The sequence below is a fragment of the Geotrypetes seraphini genome, chromosome 4 (genome assembly GCF_902459505.1).
Source record: "Geotrypetes seraphini chromosome 4, aGeoSer1.1, whole genome shotgun sequence".
NCBI classification, from domain to species: domain Eukaryota; kingdom Metazoa; phylum Chordata; class Amphibia; order Gymnophiona; family Dermophiidae; genus Geotrypetes; species Geotrypetes seraphini.
Window position 1 is genome coordinate 98,070,702 of NC_047087.1, and position 16,176 is coordinate 98,086,877.

The 16,176-nt window shown below is 47.8% G+C and overlaps 1 protein-coding gene across 7 annotated transcripts in view; it reads right to left on the minus strand.

Moving 5' to 3' along the window:
* Positions 1-14,528, minus strand: part of IGSF3 (immunoglobulin superfamily member 3) — a 410,183-nt gene extending 395,655 nt beyond the window's left edge. For 3 of the 7 annotated variants that reach the window (XM_033942352.1, XM_033942353.1, XM_033942347.1), the window contains exons 1-3: positions 14,272-14,425; positions 12,496-12,626; positions 11,748-12,405 (exon numbers count right to left, since the gene is read on the minus strand). In XM_033942352.1, the coding sequence (XP_033798243.1) occupies positions 11,748-11,790 (43 nt within the window). In that variant the 5' untranslated portion in view covers positions 11,791-12,405; positions 12,496-12,626; positions 14,272-14,425. Of the gene's footprint in view, positions 1-11,747; positions 12,406-12,495; positions 12,627-13,412; positions 13,787-13,901; positions 13,921-14,029; positions 14,158-14,271; positions 14,426-14,505 lie in introns of those variants that run through there. The other 4 variants (XM_033942350.1, XM_033942348.1, XM_033942351.1 and 1 more) reach the window with 4 other exon arrangements.
* Between the last annotated feature and the right edge of the window lie 1,648 nt (positions 14,529-16,176).

Below are 16,176 nucleotides of genomic sequence, written 5' to 3' on the forward strand. Positions count from 1 at the left end.
GTTACAGTAAGTAACTGTGCTTTATCCCAGGACAAGCAGGCAGCATATTCTCTACATGTGGGAGACCTCCAAGATAACCAAAATGGGATGGAGGGAGAGTTGGCAATTTAGGAGAACAGATTTTGCAAAACGGACTGGCCAAAATGGCCATCACGCCTGGAGAAAGTATCCAGACAGTATTGCGAGGTAAATGTATGAACCGAGGACCAAGTGGCAGCTTTACAGATTTCCTCAAGTGAAGTCGAGCGGAGGAAAGCAACAGACGCCGCCATCGCTCTGACCTTGTGGCCAGTGACTCGACACGGGAGGGAGAGACCAGCCTGAGCGTAACAAAAAGATATACAAGCAGACAACCAGTTAGAAATGGTCCGCTTAGAAACAGAACGACCCAAGCAATTAGGATCAAAAGAGATGAACAGCTGGGGAGCAGTACGATGAGGAGCAGTGCGCTTCAAGTAGAAGGCCAGCGCATGCTTACAATCAAGAGAATGCAGAGCCACCTCTCCAGGGTGAGAATGAGGCTTCAGAAAACACACAGGGAGAACAATGGATTGGTTGATGTGAAACTCAGAAACAACCTTAGGCAAGAACTTAGGATGGGTACAGAGAACCATCTTTATCATGATGGAAGACAGTGAAAGGAGAGTCCACTATCAAGGCTTGAAGCTCACTGACCCGACGGGCAGAAGTTAGAGCAATAAGAAACACAACCTTCCAAGTAAGATACTTCAAGTGAGCCCACGCTAGCGGCTCGAACGGGGGTTTCATTAAGCGAGCAATGACCACGTTAAGATCCAAAACCACAGGAGGAGGTTTAAGGGGCGGATTAACGTGGAAAAGGCCTTTCATGAAGCGAGAAACCACAGGATGAACAGAGATAGGTTTCCCATCAATCGGCTGATGAAAAGCAGCAATGGCAATAAGGTGGACTCGAACCGAGGAGGACTTGAGCCCAGTGCCAGACAAGTGTAACAGATAGTCAAGGTCAGCAGACAAAGAGACAGACAATGGCTCCTGCGTCGAGTAGCACACCAGGAAGAGAAACGGGTCCATTTCTGATGGTAACATTGGCGAATGGACTCCTTCCAAGACGCCTCCAGGACATCCAGCACAGGCTGTGAAAACTGGAACGAGGGCATTAAATCTCGAGGAACCAAGCCGTTAAGTGCAGAGACTGAAGGTTGGGATGAAGCAGAGAACCTCGATTCTGCGTAAGCAGAGAAGGAAAAACAGGCAGAAGAAGAGGCTCCCGGGAACTGAGTTGCAACAGAAGGGAGAACCACGGCTGTCGGGGCCACCGAGGAGCTATCAGGATAATGGTGGCACTCGTGGACTTGAGTCTGATGAGAGTCTTCAGAATCAGAGGGAATGGAGAGAACGCATACAGAAACAGGTTCGTCCAATCCAGGAAAGCATCTGCCTTGAGTCTGAGTGGGGTGTAGACCCTGGAGCAGAAGCGGGGCAACTTGTGATTGTGGGGGGACATGAACAGATCGACGTCCGGAGTCCCCAAACAAGCAAATACCCGACACAGGGTCAAGGGATGGATGGACCATTCACGAGGCTGCAGAAGACGACTCAACTTGTCCACCAGACAATTGTGTTGGCCCTGAATGTAGACCGCTCGAAGGAATATGTTGCAGCGGATGGCCCAATCCCAGAGCCGCATCGCCTCCTGGCACAGGGACCAGGACCCCGTTCTCCCCTGTTTGTTGATATAATACATGGCAACCTGGTTGTCCGTGCGGACCTGCACCATTCGGTCGCGAAGCAGGTGATAAAAAGCCTTCAGGGCGAGGAAGATCGCTTGAAGCTCTAGCAGATTGATGTGACAAAGTCGGTCGGCACTGGACCAAAGACCCTGAGTGCGAAGACCATCCAGATGAGCACCCCAAGTGTAGGCCGACGAGTCCGTAGTCAGGAACTTCTGCGGAGGAGGAGCATTAAACAGAAAACCTCTCTAAAGATTGGAAGAGAGCATCCACCAAAGGAGAGACTGCCTCAACAAAGGAGTCACGACAATGAGTCGAGAGACAGGGTCCCGATCATGGTTCCATTGGGACGCTAGAGTCCATTGAGGAATACGGAGGTGAAGTCTGGCATAAGGAGTCACGTGAACCATGGAGGCCATGTGACCTAGGAGGACCATCATGAGCTGAGCCGGGGCCGAAGACAGATGGGCTACCCTCCGGCATAAGTGAACAAGGGCCTCCTGTTGAGGCCGAGGCAAGAAGGAGCGGAGACGAGCCGTGTCCAGGACCACTCCGATGAATTCCAGAGACTGGGACAGACAGAGTTGAGACTTAGGGAAGTTCACCTCGAAGCCAAGGCTCTGAAGGAGCAAGATGGTTTGATTCGTCGCTCGCAGAATTGCGTGGTGAGAGGACGCTTTGATCAACCAGTCATCGAGGTAGGGAAACACCTGCAGGCTGGAGACGCAGGGCTGCAGCAACCCCCACGAGACATTTCGTGAAGACCCTCGGAGAGGCCGCCAGGCCGAAGGGAAGAACACGATACTGGAGATGGAGATCCCCCTCCCGGAATCTCGGATACCGGCGAAAGGCCGGGTGTATTGGAATGTGTGTACGCCTCCCTGAGGTCCAGTGAGCACAGACAGTCCCCCTCGTCCAAGAGGGGATACAAAGTAGGAAAGGTGAGCATTCTGATCCGTTCCCTGACCAGAAACTTGTTCAGAACACGGAGGTCCAGGATTGGACACAGATCCCCGTCTTCTTAGGTACCAGAAAGTACCGGGAATAAAATCCAGTGTTCCATTGGTCCAGGGGAACCTCCTCTACCAACTGAAGGCGAAGAAGGGCCTGAGCTTCCTGCAAAAGGAGAGGCAGCTGAGACCAAGCAGAAGGAAACTCTCTTGGAGGTAGGTCTGGGGGCACTTGACTGAAGTGAAGGGAGTACACTTCCCGGATGATGAAAAGCACCCAACTGTCGGTGGTAAGACCTTTCCACTGGGCATAGAAATGATGGAGATGACCCTCGATGGAAAGGGTGGAAGGCTCCATGAGGAAGGGAGCCCGAAGGCTCTGACCGGAATTGTCAAAAAGATGGCCCAGGCTTTGCCAGAGCTGGTGGCTGGGCCTTAGTTTGACGTTGCTGCTGTTGTTGAGGCCGCTTCGGAGGAGGCCGGGAGAATGCAGGAGTAGATTTCTGCGGATACCTCCAGAGAGGAATTTTGTATGGCCGAGCCGGGGGGGCCTTCGGTTTAAGGTTCATCAGAGAGGCAAAGGACCGTTCGTGATCCGATAGGCGCTTGGTGGCCACTTCGATAGATTCATCAAAGAGCTCATGACCCACACACGGGAGATTGGCAAGAGATCCTGTAGATTTGGATCCATATCCACAAGACGGAGTCAAGCGAAGCGACGCATGGCGACCGCAAAGGCCGTGACCCTTGAGGACAACTCGAAGGCGTCGTAAGCTGCCTGGAACAAATAGAGGCGGAGCTGTGAGAAGGTCTCCTCGAGGAGGCAAAACTCCCAACGCCCAGATTCCAGAACGTCCTCCCGGAATGAGCGGAGGGTATCCACACAGAACCGGAAGTAGGATGTGAAGAGAAAGTTATAGTTTAGGACACGATTCTCCATCATTGAGTTTTGGTAAAGATGGCGACCAAACTTGTCCATTGTACTGCCCTCTCGGCCCGGAGGGACGGCAGCGTAAACCTTAGAGAGGTTGGACTTCTTCAAGGAAGACTCAACCACCAAGGACTGATGAGAAAGCTGAGAACTCTCAAACCCCTTAACCGGAATTGTCCGGTAACGGGATTCCAACTTGGAGGAAATGGCCATGACCGCATAGGGGGGGTCTCCAGGTTCCGGAGAAAGGTTTGCCGGAGAACCTGGTGCCAAGGCAAGCGTAATGCCTCGCGGGGCAGATGATCAGCACCCATCTCCTCCAGATATTTCTGGGTATAACGAGACTCAGACTGGAGGTCCAGTTTCAAGGCCCTACCCATGTCAGAGATGAAACGAGTAAAGAAGGAGTGTCGAGAAGACTCATCCTCCTGAGGAGACCCTGAGCGAGATCTGGGGGCAGCCGAGAAAGAGGGAGAAATTTCCCTCGAATAATAAGCAGGAGCCTCGGAGTCCCGCAAATGGGGCCGGGGTCCGAGGAAGTAACTGGCGACGCCTCAGGGAAGACTGGGTAAAGGAGAAGTCCTCCACCAGTTTCGAAGAAGGCCCCTGTTGCCTCGACGGGGAACACAACCCCCGAGTCCAAGGTTTCGTGGGCGGAGACCTTCCCCGAAGGGGCGGAGAAGCCCAGGGCTTCTTAGGAGGGGCAAACCTCAACAAAGTAGCGGAGGGAAAACGACCCCTTGGTCTAGAACTCTGAAAAGTTACAGGTGACTCGGGGGATGAAGAATCACTCGAGGGAACCCGGTGATTCTTGCGAGCAGGACCTCGAGAAACGAGGGGACACTCAGGGTGGTCAGACCGAGACTGGGTCGAGACCGAGGTCAGAGGCATCGAAGTCGGGACCAGTTGGCTCACCACGGAGGAAAGCTGCATGGTAAGAATAGCATTAAGCATGTCCTCGAACATAGGCACCGAGGCCAAAGGTGGATGGGTCTTAAGTGCAGGCGTGCACTCCTTTGGGGGCGACCTAGAGTATTCCCTACGTGAGGAGGCACGCTTAGAGTGATGTCTCGAAGATGCCGATGAGGTAGGCTTCTTTGCCGGCACACCTGAGGAGGAAAGAGGAGACTTACCCGAGGCTGGAGTAGCAGGAGGGGCCGAGGCCGATGGGGATTTCGAGGCCGAAGCACCCAACGAGGGCTCAAGGCCCCATGATCCATGGGGCCAAAGAGTTGGAGAATCCTGGCCACCCTCCTACAAAGAGCCCGCGGTTGCAAAGTCACACAATGGAGGCACGACTCAGCGCGGTGCTCTGCACCCAGGCACTCCACACACCAACGATGAGGGTCGGTGATGGAGATAACCCGGTTTCAATTAGTACAGTTTTTAAACCTGGAACGAGGCCAGGACATAAGAAAAAATACGGCCGCGGCCTCACGAGGCCAGGCGGCCAGAATAAGACCGTGAACCCGGTCAAAAAGGTACGAACCGAAAAACAAATAAAAAGAAGATAAAACACAGACGCGAACACAGCGACTCAAAAGAAACTAACCAAACAAGCCGCGGTGCAAGAGGGAGAACGATATCGTGCGAAGCAAGGGAGCAGCGCTTCTGGCTCTGTGGAAAACAGAGAACTGAGGACACACTGAGGAGACGCATGCCCTAGACTGGGCGGGAGGGTCATGCGCGGGCCAATCGCAAGCTTGAAGGTCTTCAAGCAAGTCTGCTTGCGAAAACGTCCACTAGGGGGCTCCGTCGGTGACGTCACACACATGTAGAGAATATGCTGACTGTTTGTCCTGGGATAAAGACTATTACCTCATGCAAAATTGTCATTTCTTTAATAAGACATTAACTATTTTTTCTGAGGGCCTCCAAGTACCTACAAATCCAAAATGTGGCCCTACAAAGGGTTTGAGTTAGAGACCACTGTTCCCCTGCTTCTCAGGCCACTGCAATAACCATTAGGCTACTCCTCCACTCTATAGAGGCAATTCTAGAATTAGGTGCCATCATTTAGGAGCTCTTAGGCTGCATGGTAGGTGTCTATTCTATAATAACAAAACCTGAGTGCCTAGGTTCCATTACAGAATACTAGCTTAAAACCCAGTATCAATGCACCTAACATTTATAGACCTCCCTCCCCACTTATGACAGCCATTCACTGGTGCTGTGCAAAGCACCTATATGCAGAAGCAATACATATAACAAAATATTCTGTAAGTTCTGCATGTAATTAAGAGCCCCACCTATGTCCTGCTCATGCTCTACCCCTGTGTATTCCCCCTTGCAAATAACACTATGTAAATTAAGTGGGTATTTGCAGGATAGCACTTGGCTTATGCAAGTGCTAGTATTCTAAACATTTACCTGTGTAACACATGTGTACATGCAAAAACCTAGAGGGGGCATAATCAAAAGATATGTCTAAGTTTGTTTTGGGCCTAAGTCGCTAGTCACCCAAAGTTGGCAGTGTCTAAAATCTATTCTCGAAAAATAAGTCCAAAATATTTTTTCACGAAAATCGTCTAATTATACGTCCAGCCGTTTGATCGTCCAGACCGCTAAGTCGTCTCATTCAAAAATTCGTCCAAGTCACAAACGCCTAGAACAAGACCTTTTGGACGTGGGAGGGGCCAGTAAAGTGATGCAACACAGTAGTGGAGCACCTTACAGGGCACTGCTGTGAACTTCACAAAAAGGGTGCCATATAAACATCTCACCAGAACTCCCTTATAGGTCATGGTGAGCCCACCAAAACACCCCCACAACCTACTAGACTCACCTACTAGCCCCAGACTACTTAAGCCACCTCTGTGCCACCTCTATGCCAGGTGCTGATGTTCTGGAGGCAGGTATGTACGTTTTATTCCAATTTTTATGGTGTTGTGGGGGGGGGTCAGTGATCACTGGGGGAGTGTGTGGGGGGGTCTGTACTTTGTGTCTGCAGTGGTTATCTGGTGACTTTGGATACCTTCTGGGCACTTGGACCTGTTTTTACATCGCCTAAGTCACAACATACAAGTTCCGTCCAGGCAGCCTCATTAAACTTTCGGTTATACCTGCAGTATGACTAAGTCTAGGTCAGCCCACGCCCCGCCCAAATCCTGCCCTGACCACTCCTCCTAAAACGCCTCTTTCAGCTCCGGGCGAACAGCAGCACTGAAGAGGCCTAAGCTGTTTTTAAATACAGTCAAACCTCGGTTTGCGAGTAACCCGGTTTGTGAGTGTTTTGCAAGACGAGCAAAACACTCAGCAAACTTTTGACTTGCAAACTGAGTGTTGACTCGATTTGCGAGCACCCCCCCACCCGATAACCGGCATCGCTCCCCCCTGCTCGCAAAGGCCCCCTCGCTCCAACCGGCACCCCCTCCCCCCCGCGTGAACCAGCCCCTCCGCCCAAACAACTTAAACTTACCCCCCCCCATCTGGCACCGGCACGCAGGCACAGATCGTGCCGGTGCCTAGAAGACCTTCCGGCTTCTGCCTGCCTTGAGCATGCATCTGCGCATGCTCAAGGACTTCTAATTCTCCCTCTCGCCGAGAATTCGGGCGGGGGGCCGGTTCACGGAGGGGGGGTCTTTGCGAGCGGGGGGGAGCAGCGCTACTGGCCTCGGGGGGGGGGGAACGTATCAAAGCGAGTTTCCATTATTTCCTATGGGGAAACTCGCTTTGATAAGCGAGCATTTTGGATTACGAGCATGCTTCTGGAACGGATTATGCTCGTAATCCAAGGTACCACTGTACATCTAAAACCCGTTTTGGTTATCAGAACTTGGACAATTTGTCTTATTAATCATCCAAGTGCCAATTTAGACGGGATTTTAGACGTATTTCCATTTCAATTATGAGCCCCTTAGGTTATAGAATTGCCATTCTACATGTTCAAGCCACTTATAAAATCACCCCATTTATGGATATTTTGAGGACCACAGGAAAACAATAAAAATAACTTACAGACACCTCCACTCACAACTGCCCAGAAACGTCACACACGTCCCCTTTAGATATTCTGGGTTACATCCTGCTATCCGTATTAGTCAGGAGGGAACAGGATACTTCAGGAAAGGAAGGGAGCGAAGCCAGTTACTCACTCACTCTTGTAGCTGTAAATTAAACAGCTCACAAGATGCATCACAAGCACTGCTAAGCAGTTCGGATTTGTCAAGTTTGTATAGTAGCCCAGAGCAGGGAGCCATTGAACTTTTAAAGTCAGGCCCCACCCAAATCAGACAAGCAAAGATCTGTTGATGCTTTGAGAAAATTTTCTAAGTCAACAGGGAAATTAGGATCTATTTTAAGAATAAAACTATGTCCAACTTAGCTGTTTGTCAATATCCCAGTTAATTTAGAGCATACCCACAAGCGAATGACACTCTAAGATGACATTTTAAACATTTTGGTGATCCTCTTATCTCCCACCCTACCTTGGGACTTTCAGAATGTGATTTTTATTGGTTTAATCTACTGCAGTAAAAGGAAAGGAAGATGACAGAAAAAGCTGCGTTTATTAAATTGGCTCTGATCTTTGAGTTATAGGGCCTAGTGAGGAATTCTAAATTGTAACTTTTGAAAAACTCTTCCGGTTTAGTCATTAACCTATAAGGACATCACATATACACATTATTTATGTATCTCCTTTTTGAAGAAATTCACCCAAGACAGTGTATAACAAGACCCAGCATCAATAGCTAATGTAGAAGCTGAACAAGTTTTGGTTTTGATTTCAGATTCAGCACCGAAACCACTCTGAAATTCGGGTTTGGGTTCTGGCTGAAAATGCTTGAGCATTTTTGGTCAGAACCAAAAACATGGCTCTGCCCATGTTGCCGCGGTCTCTGCACCAAGACCTCCCCCCCAAACCAAGCCAGCCTCCCCCACCCCCCTCCACAGACCTATCTTTTAAAGGCCCTAGTAGTCTAATGGCTTTTTTGGGACAGGAGCATCCTAAGTTGCTCCTGCCCCCAGTGGCTTCATATTCAAAATGTCAGCCAAAACTGCTAGGAAGTCGTGGTCACCATTTTGAATATAGAGCCACCAGGGGACAAGAGCAACGCAACACTACACTCCTACCCCAAAGCAGCCACTACACCACCAAGGACTTTAAAAAGTAGGTCTGGTGAGGGTGGGTGGGTGGAACTGGTAGTTGGGCCAGGTTTTCTCTTGGGTGATAGGAGGCAGGACCACATTTTCAGTTTAAGTTCAGGTTGCTGCCGAAACCGGATAATGGATTCTGGCTGTGGCATTGGTTTCAATCAAAACTAAAACCACAGATTTCAGTTGGCCTCTAAACTAAAGGACTAGAATCAAGGAAGATAAATTGGTTTTACTTTTTTGGAAATTAAGTCCACAAAGTTTCTGGTAAAGGAACCAATAACTCCCTCCCTATGTATGTTAAGAATATGATTTGGGAGAGAGACTGCTTGTCAAAATGTGGGATGTGACTAACATATTAATTTAATTCTGTGGAGTTTTTCTCTAACCAGTCAATTTCTCATATTTGTATACAGAATTTTTATTTTTGTTAATCTTGAAAGAAAAATCTCCTGTTTTAAAATTTGGACTGGTCTGGTATACATTGATGATCCTTTTTGCTCCATTAAGCTACATCTGAGGTAGATGCAATAAAATATAATAGGATAAAAATAAGATAAAAGAAAAGGAAAACTTACGAATAAGACCAAACTGGGACGTAGAAGAAGAAGAACTCATACACAAGAAATTGATATTTCAAAGACTTTACCATAGCAAAAATGTTATTACAGAAGAGAAAGGATTCAGGTCAGCTTGCTCCCTCTGTGTGATGTCACCAATGAAAGGGCCAGACTGACAGAAGAAATCAGGAAGGACAAGAAACACAGCTCAAGTCATACACGGAAAAAAGTAAGAGAGAGAGTGAACGTGTACGTACGTATTAAAGAGCAATAGGGAAAAATACATCCCTCTGAAATGCTCTAGAGACAGGCACATGGCCCTGCATATTAACAGTGAAATTTCTGTAGCTCAACCACAAGACTTCCTAGGAAAAATCAGTCACCTAAATACTGCAAAAAACAAACAAAAAAACCCACATTTCTTTTCACACATTGAAAGATTTGAGATCAAAGGAAGTTATTTCAGAAGACATTTAGGTTCCCTTTTACTGAAATGTGTAGGCAGAGCATCCTAATTCCTGTGTTAACTGTTTACAGGTGCCTTCAGAGTAGGGATGGACCAAAAGGCTATCCACAAACTCAAGAGATACTGGAGGAAAATTAATGTAAAACAGCAATAATCAAATACCAAAGTCTTAATAAAATAGCAAATGTTAACCAGATGGTAACAAAGATGAACCAGGGGACCCAACACAATCTATGTGTCTGTGCAAATGCCTGCTTCAGGGGCTAAAAGTGCTGATCTAAATATTATACAATACCTTGGTGGACATAGAAATGCACACCAGACAACAACTATAATATAACTATAATATAATATCCCCTTGTTGGCAAAGGGGTCTTTTGTACTTTTCTGCGTCAGGTCCCCTCTTTATTACCCTATGGTGGACATTTGCTCTTTGATTACTGCCGTCGTTTTATTAGCCCTTTATTTGGAATTTGTTAAACAGAAGCAACATGTATCTTCTATGGCTCTTATGGGAAATCTGTATCTCCAAATGCCCGTTACTTGGCACTGTTGCTCTCATTCGACATCAAGTCGTTTCACCATCTGCCAATTAAAGGGTTAAAGAATTCATTTTCCTCCATATAATGTGTACAGCGCTGTGTATACCTAGAAGAGCTATAGAAAATGATTTAATCGTAGTAGTCCTCCGGTACCTCTTGTGTTTGTGGAAAGTCTTTCGGTCCATCCCTCCTCTGAAGGATTGTGATTTGTACTGTATTCCAGCGTATGGTTTTTACTCTTTTCCTTGTGTTTAGCAGTTGTTTACACGCATCCACGCTAATACCAGAGTGGCTTCACAGTGTGCGCTAATTCACATGTTAACTGACAAATAAGCCAGCAATAGGGCAGGGGAACGGGTGGGAACTGCATCTTACATTTGATGTATGGTAGAGCAGTATTCTTCAACCTTTTTACACCTATGGACCAGCAGAAATAAAAGAATTATTTTGTGGACCGGCATCGGTCCGCAGACCGGCGGTTGAAGAACACTGGGCTGTCATGGGCCAGACCCTGCCCATCTCTACCCAATCTCCACCCCAGACCCTGCTCCCATAGTCCTAATTGTAACACTATTTTTTCCATTCATTTTTCATATATATACACACAATATAATCTTAACAATGCATCGATCGCACCGCGGACCGGCAGTTGAAGAACACAGTTTTGGGCCTGATGCACATGCCGGCCCTGTGGACCGGCAGGAAATTTCTGTGGACCGGCAACGGTCCATGGACCGGTGGTTGAAGAACACTGTGGTAGAGTACCATGTGTTAAATGGTAAAACAGCAGCTAACATGAAGCAGTGAAAGCCACCTCAATAGTGGCGATTAGGTTCCTCCACGTACTTTTCAATACAGTTAATGCGCAGAATGTTACTGCCTCTGAATAGTTAACCACAGAAGCTATCAGGTTAGTGCATGCTCAATTTGGCCATTAAAACACTTTAAAAGGGGTCCTTAAATAGAAGCACCCCTAAACTGATCAATTACTGTAGCCAAACATATGGGAACAGAGGGTGTGAAACCATTCCAGTGCCAACTGGAAGAGACTTGCCCTTATGATTCCTTTCGAGTCAACACAGATATGTCTGTTCTAACCATTCCTTTGCTCATAATCTCAATACACGCTCCGCTGGTAATTAAACTAACCTCTCTTACTGAAAAAGTTGTAAAACCAGCCAATCAAATCGCTCCCTTTCTTCCGTAAGTCTCCAAGCACTAGCTGTATTTTCAGTGGCCTCCCAGGCTGCACAAAACACTAGACAAGCCTTCATACCGCCAACACAAAATGATGGCTGTTCTAATTCTCTTTAAGGCTGTACTTTGAGGAAGGTCAGAGTTGCCCTGCCATCCCAAAACTGTTGCAGATGACCCCCCCCCACCCTCCCACCCTCTTAAATAACAGAAGGCCACCACCATCAGGGCAAGAAACAGAAGAGGAAATCTCTCACAAATCACTGACAGGTCAGGACACAAACAGCCACTTACTTACCCAGCAAAAGCAGGAACAGGAGGGCCAAGGCACAGCACCTCATGCTTATAAGGAAGAAAGGGAAGACGAGCTCTTGGGCTCTGCTCTTCAGCTGCCAGGCAGGGGCTGGATTTCCAGAAAATAAGACAGAAAGGGAGGAGGCATGAAACCACAAAATGCCTCTAAATGTTAAATTCAAGTTTGGAAATGGGGCTGGGGAGCAATAAAACGGTTATGGATGCATTATGTGGCTTGGGATGCCCCCCAGTTAAGAGTTTCTTCATTAGCTACAGTTATTCCCTTTTGAGTAAATTTCCCAGGCAAAGGGGGTATGATGACAGGGTTCTTTTATCCAGTGCCTCCAGTGATAACAGGGGAGTGGCTCCCCAAGTAGTTCTTTTCCCCTTGTCTCCAGGGTGTACTCGGAGCAGGGTCAGGTATCAGCACTGCCAGATTCTTGAAAGAGGGGAGTTTACCCAGAACTCACACCTGCAGCCTGCACGGTCTTCCACAAACACACCAGAAGATTTTTCTAGTCTGCTGCCTTTAAATATTTTTTTATTTCTGTTCGATTCCAGTTATTTCTGTTCGATTCCAGTTCTGCCCTTGTGTGGCCAGAGAATCCCTGGGAGCAAGCGGATGAAAGTACTTCAAAGGGCCGCAAACCTTCCAGATCCTCCTGTCGGAAAATTAAAGTGTAAGAAGCGATAAATATATAGATAGCTGTAATATTCAAAGTACACCAACCCTTCATCAGCTCAGTCCTTACCCTTTATCACCAGCTCTCCGCTATTATTGCGGTGTTCCTCTGTTTGGGTTACTTTGCCGCATGTGCCAGACCAAAGCTGGAGGAAACACGGCTGCCTGCTAGCAGAACATATGATTTGCAATGCCGGTCGGCTGTGGAGTTGGGATGAAAGAAAACGGTAAATCAGAAGTCATGCTGACATTACATTAGGAAGCTTCACAAGCTAAAGCTTTATGCATTTGGATATATAGGCGCTACCAACAGGAAAAGTGTAGATGGTGGTGGTGGGGAGGGTTGCGGTTAACACATTCTTGAGAAGATCAACTGTTTCAAGCTGGCAGCCCCCTCTCCCCCAGAGCGAGCACGAATGTAACTCATTATTTTGAACCTTGCTCACACATTTTTTTTTTCAATTGCAGCTCAAGGTGAGTTACATTCAGGTATAGTAGTGTTTCCAACCCTACACGGCTTACAATCTGAGGGGCATGTTTTCGAAAGGGCATTAAGCCCTTATTGTGCACTAACAAAGGTGCTGCATGACAGCACTGAAACGTTCTGAGGTAATACACCTCTTAGCAGGTGTTAGGGAATTTTGCTGAGGGAAGGTGTGGCAAGGGCGTGGCATAGGCATGGAACCATTATCCTGCTAGCACGGTCTAGGTAACAGCTGAGTTAAATGCTGGATCACCTGGCGCCTCCTACATAGAAGTCCCTAACTGCTCCAGCATAAAATTCTAGCAGTTACTCCATACTAATGACTACAAAAGAGCACGACCTGCATAAAATACACCCTAAATAAAACGAAAAGCATTATGAGTTGCAGTTAACATGCACTAAAATCATTGTTAACTCCGAATTCTAATGCCCTTTGGTAAACATGGCCCTTAATTTAGACCTAAGGAAATGGAGGGTTAAGTGACTTGCCCAAGGTCACAGACCTGTCTTGGATCCCATCTGGGTAAGAGGGGTGATTTGAGGTCCATTAAAAACATTGGGGCTGCATTCATTCATTTATTATTTCAACTAAAATCACATAGTTTTCAGTCAAAATGCTCAGGGCTTCCTAAATTTCTTTATGGGCTGTGCGCAATGCTTTCCTCCTCCTTTTCCCAGCTCCTCTTAAAAACTCAGTCCCAGAAGTATGGAGGACGCAGCCATTGGGTAAAAGCCTCTGAAATTAATACGTCCCCTTCTTAAAAGGAAAGGACCAAGCAAAAAAATAAAATAAATCATATTAAAATTAATAGATAAATCACAGGCAGCCTAGTTCCTGCCGCGACTTCTGGCCCCTTTAGCGAAGCTCGACCTTGACAGAGTAGATGGGATTTTAAAGCCAGCTTCAAGGGAGGATGGGGTTACCAGCAGGTGCACCCACATACCCGGAAGGCGAACCTCCCACCCCACCCCACCCCCCATCGCCCGTTCACCAGAGAACATCCAGAACAACGGATCCCAACACAGGAGGGCGAAAACCAGCAACGCATCTGCCGGCAAAAAAAATCCAAGAGCTCAGACAAAAGCCGATCAGAAGAAAAAAAGAAAAAGTGTCCAGTACTTTGCGATCGGCTCCTACAGTAGTCCGCATGCAATGTAACCCGGGGGGAGGGGGGGGGAACCGATCAGCCAGGATGGGCGCGGGGCTGCTTTTCCCCCAATCCAGAGCAGGACTTTTCCTTAGCTCTTCTCAGCCTGTTCCCCCCCTGAGTCAGTCCAATCGCCCCCCGCTCCTGCCCAGGTGAGCGCGGGCTGACTCACTTTGCCTGCAACCCTCCCCCCACCCCTCGAACTCCTTCCTACCTGCACGCACGGAGATCGCAGCTCTCACTTCACCCGTGCCTGGGGGGGGCGTAGGAGCAGGCGGCTTCTCTCCCTCTGCTAGGAGTCCGGTCCCTCCTTCCTGGCAGCAAACCCAATGGGAAGAGAAGCCGCGAGGCAGGGGGTGGGGGGAGGAAGGAGAGAGAAGGCGGGGGGGGGGGGAGGGGGAGAGAGAGAGAGCGAGCTGGGACTGCCCGCCTCGCCCTGTCGACTCACATTACACAAAGAGCAGGAGTGGAAAACGACGAGAGAAGGGAGATTGTTCCGGCCACAGGAAAGACCTGCAGGGAAGGAGCTCCACTGAGAGGGTTGCACAGGACACAATGATCCAGTCCTGGTTTTACCCCCCTTGTATGATATGGATTTCTTGCCTTTTGTTTGGGAAATCCATACAGAAACTACAAGTCCCTGCATGCAATGTGGTTTAAAAAAAAAACCCCAAACACAGGACTGGATCAACCTGTCTAGGTCATAGGGGTCTACCGGCAACCTTCTGTAGGGGGACATGGCAAATGGAGATGATGTGTGCTGTTAGTGAAAATCTTATCTTTGGTAGTATATTGTAGTCCTTGTCTCCCCCTCTTCACTCCACATTTAGATAATTAAACTTAATCAGAGTCACAATCATAACACAACACAAAAGGGATGGAACTACTCTCTTATGAGGAAAGACTAAAGAGGTTAGGGCTTTTCAGCTTGGAAAACAGATGGATGAGGGGAGATATGATTGACAACTACAAAATCCTGAGTGGTGTAGAATGGGTACACTGAATCCATTTTTACTCCATCAAAAATTATTGCACAAAGACTAAGGGCTCCTTTTACAAAGGTGCATTCGCTACCGCCTCCTTTTAAGCAGGCGGTAATTTTTCAGCTAGTGCACGCTATAGCATGCGCTAATCTTGTGCATGTGCTAAAAACGCTAGCGCGCCTTAGTAAAAGGAGCCCTAAGGGACACTCATAAAGTTATAGGGAAATACTGTACAGTAAAACCTTGGATTGCAGGTGACTTGGTTTGCAAGTGTTTTGCAAGACAAGCAAAACAGTTTATTAAATTTTAACTTGATATACAATCAATGTCTTGCAATACAAGTGCATACAGTATACACACATCACAACTGAGCCGATGGTTCTTGTCTCTCTGACACTGCAAGAGTGCAATGACTGTTCTAAACAAGCAAAGTCTTGCAATATGAGTACATACACGCGTCACAGCATCACAGCTGAGCTGATGGTTCTTCTCTCTCTGAGGCTGCAGGAGTGTAGTGACTGTTCTAAATGAGCGAGGTCTTGCAATACAAGTACTAAAGTTTTTGGGTTGTGAAACGAATCGTCTGAGTTTCCATTATTTCCTATGGGGAAATCTGCTTTTATATACGAGTACTTTGGATTACAAGCAAGCTTCTGGAACGAATTATGCTCGCAATCCAAGGTTTTACTGTACTTTAAAAAACCAATAGGAGGAAATATTTTTTCACTCATAGTTAAGCTCTAGAACAAGTGGCATAACCAGACAGTCAATTTTATGCGGCCTGAGCCCAAAGTGGGCATACATCTCTCTCTTTTTCGCTCTCTTCCTACCCCTCCACCCCCAGACTGTGCAGTAGCCTCTCTCTCTCCTTCCCTTTCCACCCCCTTATCAGTGCAGTAGACTTTCTCTCCCTCCCTTTCCACACCCTACCCATGCAGCAAATTCTTCCCCCCACCACCACCACAAGCCTGTGCAGCAAATTCTCTCCCTCCCTCCCTTTCTCACCCCCCAGCCCATACAGCAAATTCTTTCTTTCTCTCTCTCCCTTCCCACCCCCCACCCTGTGCAGCAGATTTTCTCTCTTTCTCTCTTCCCATTCCACAGCCCATTTCATCGGGTCACCGGCAGTGGTTCCT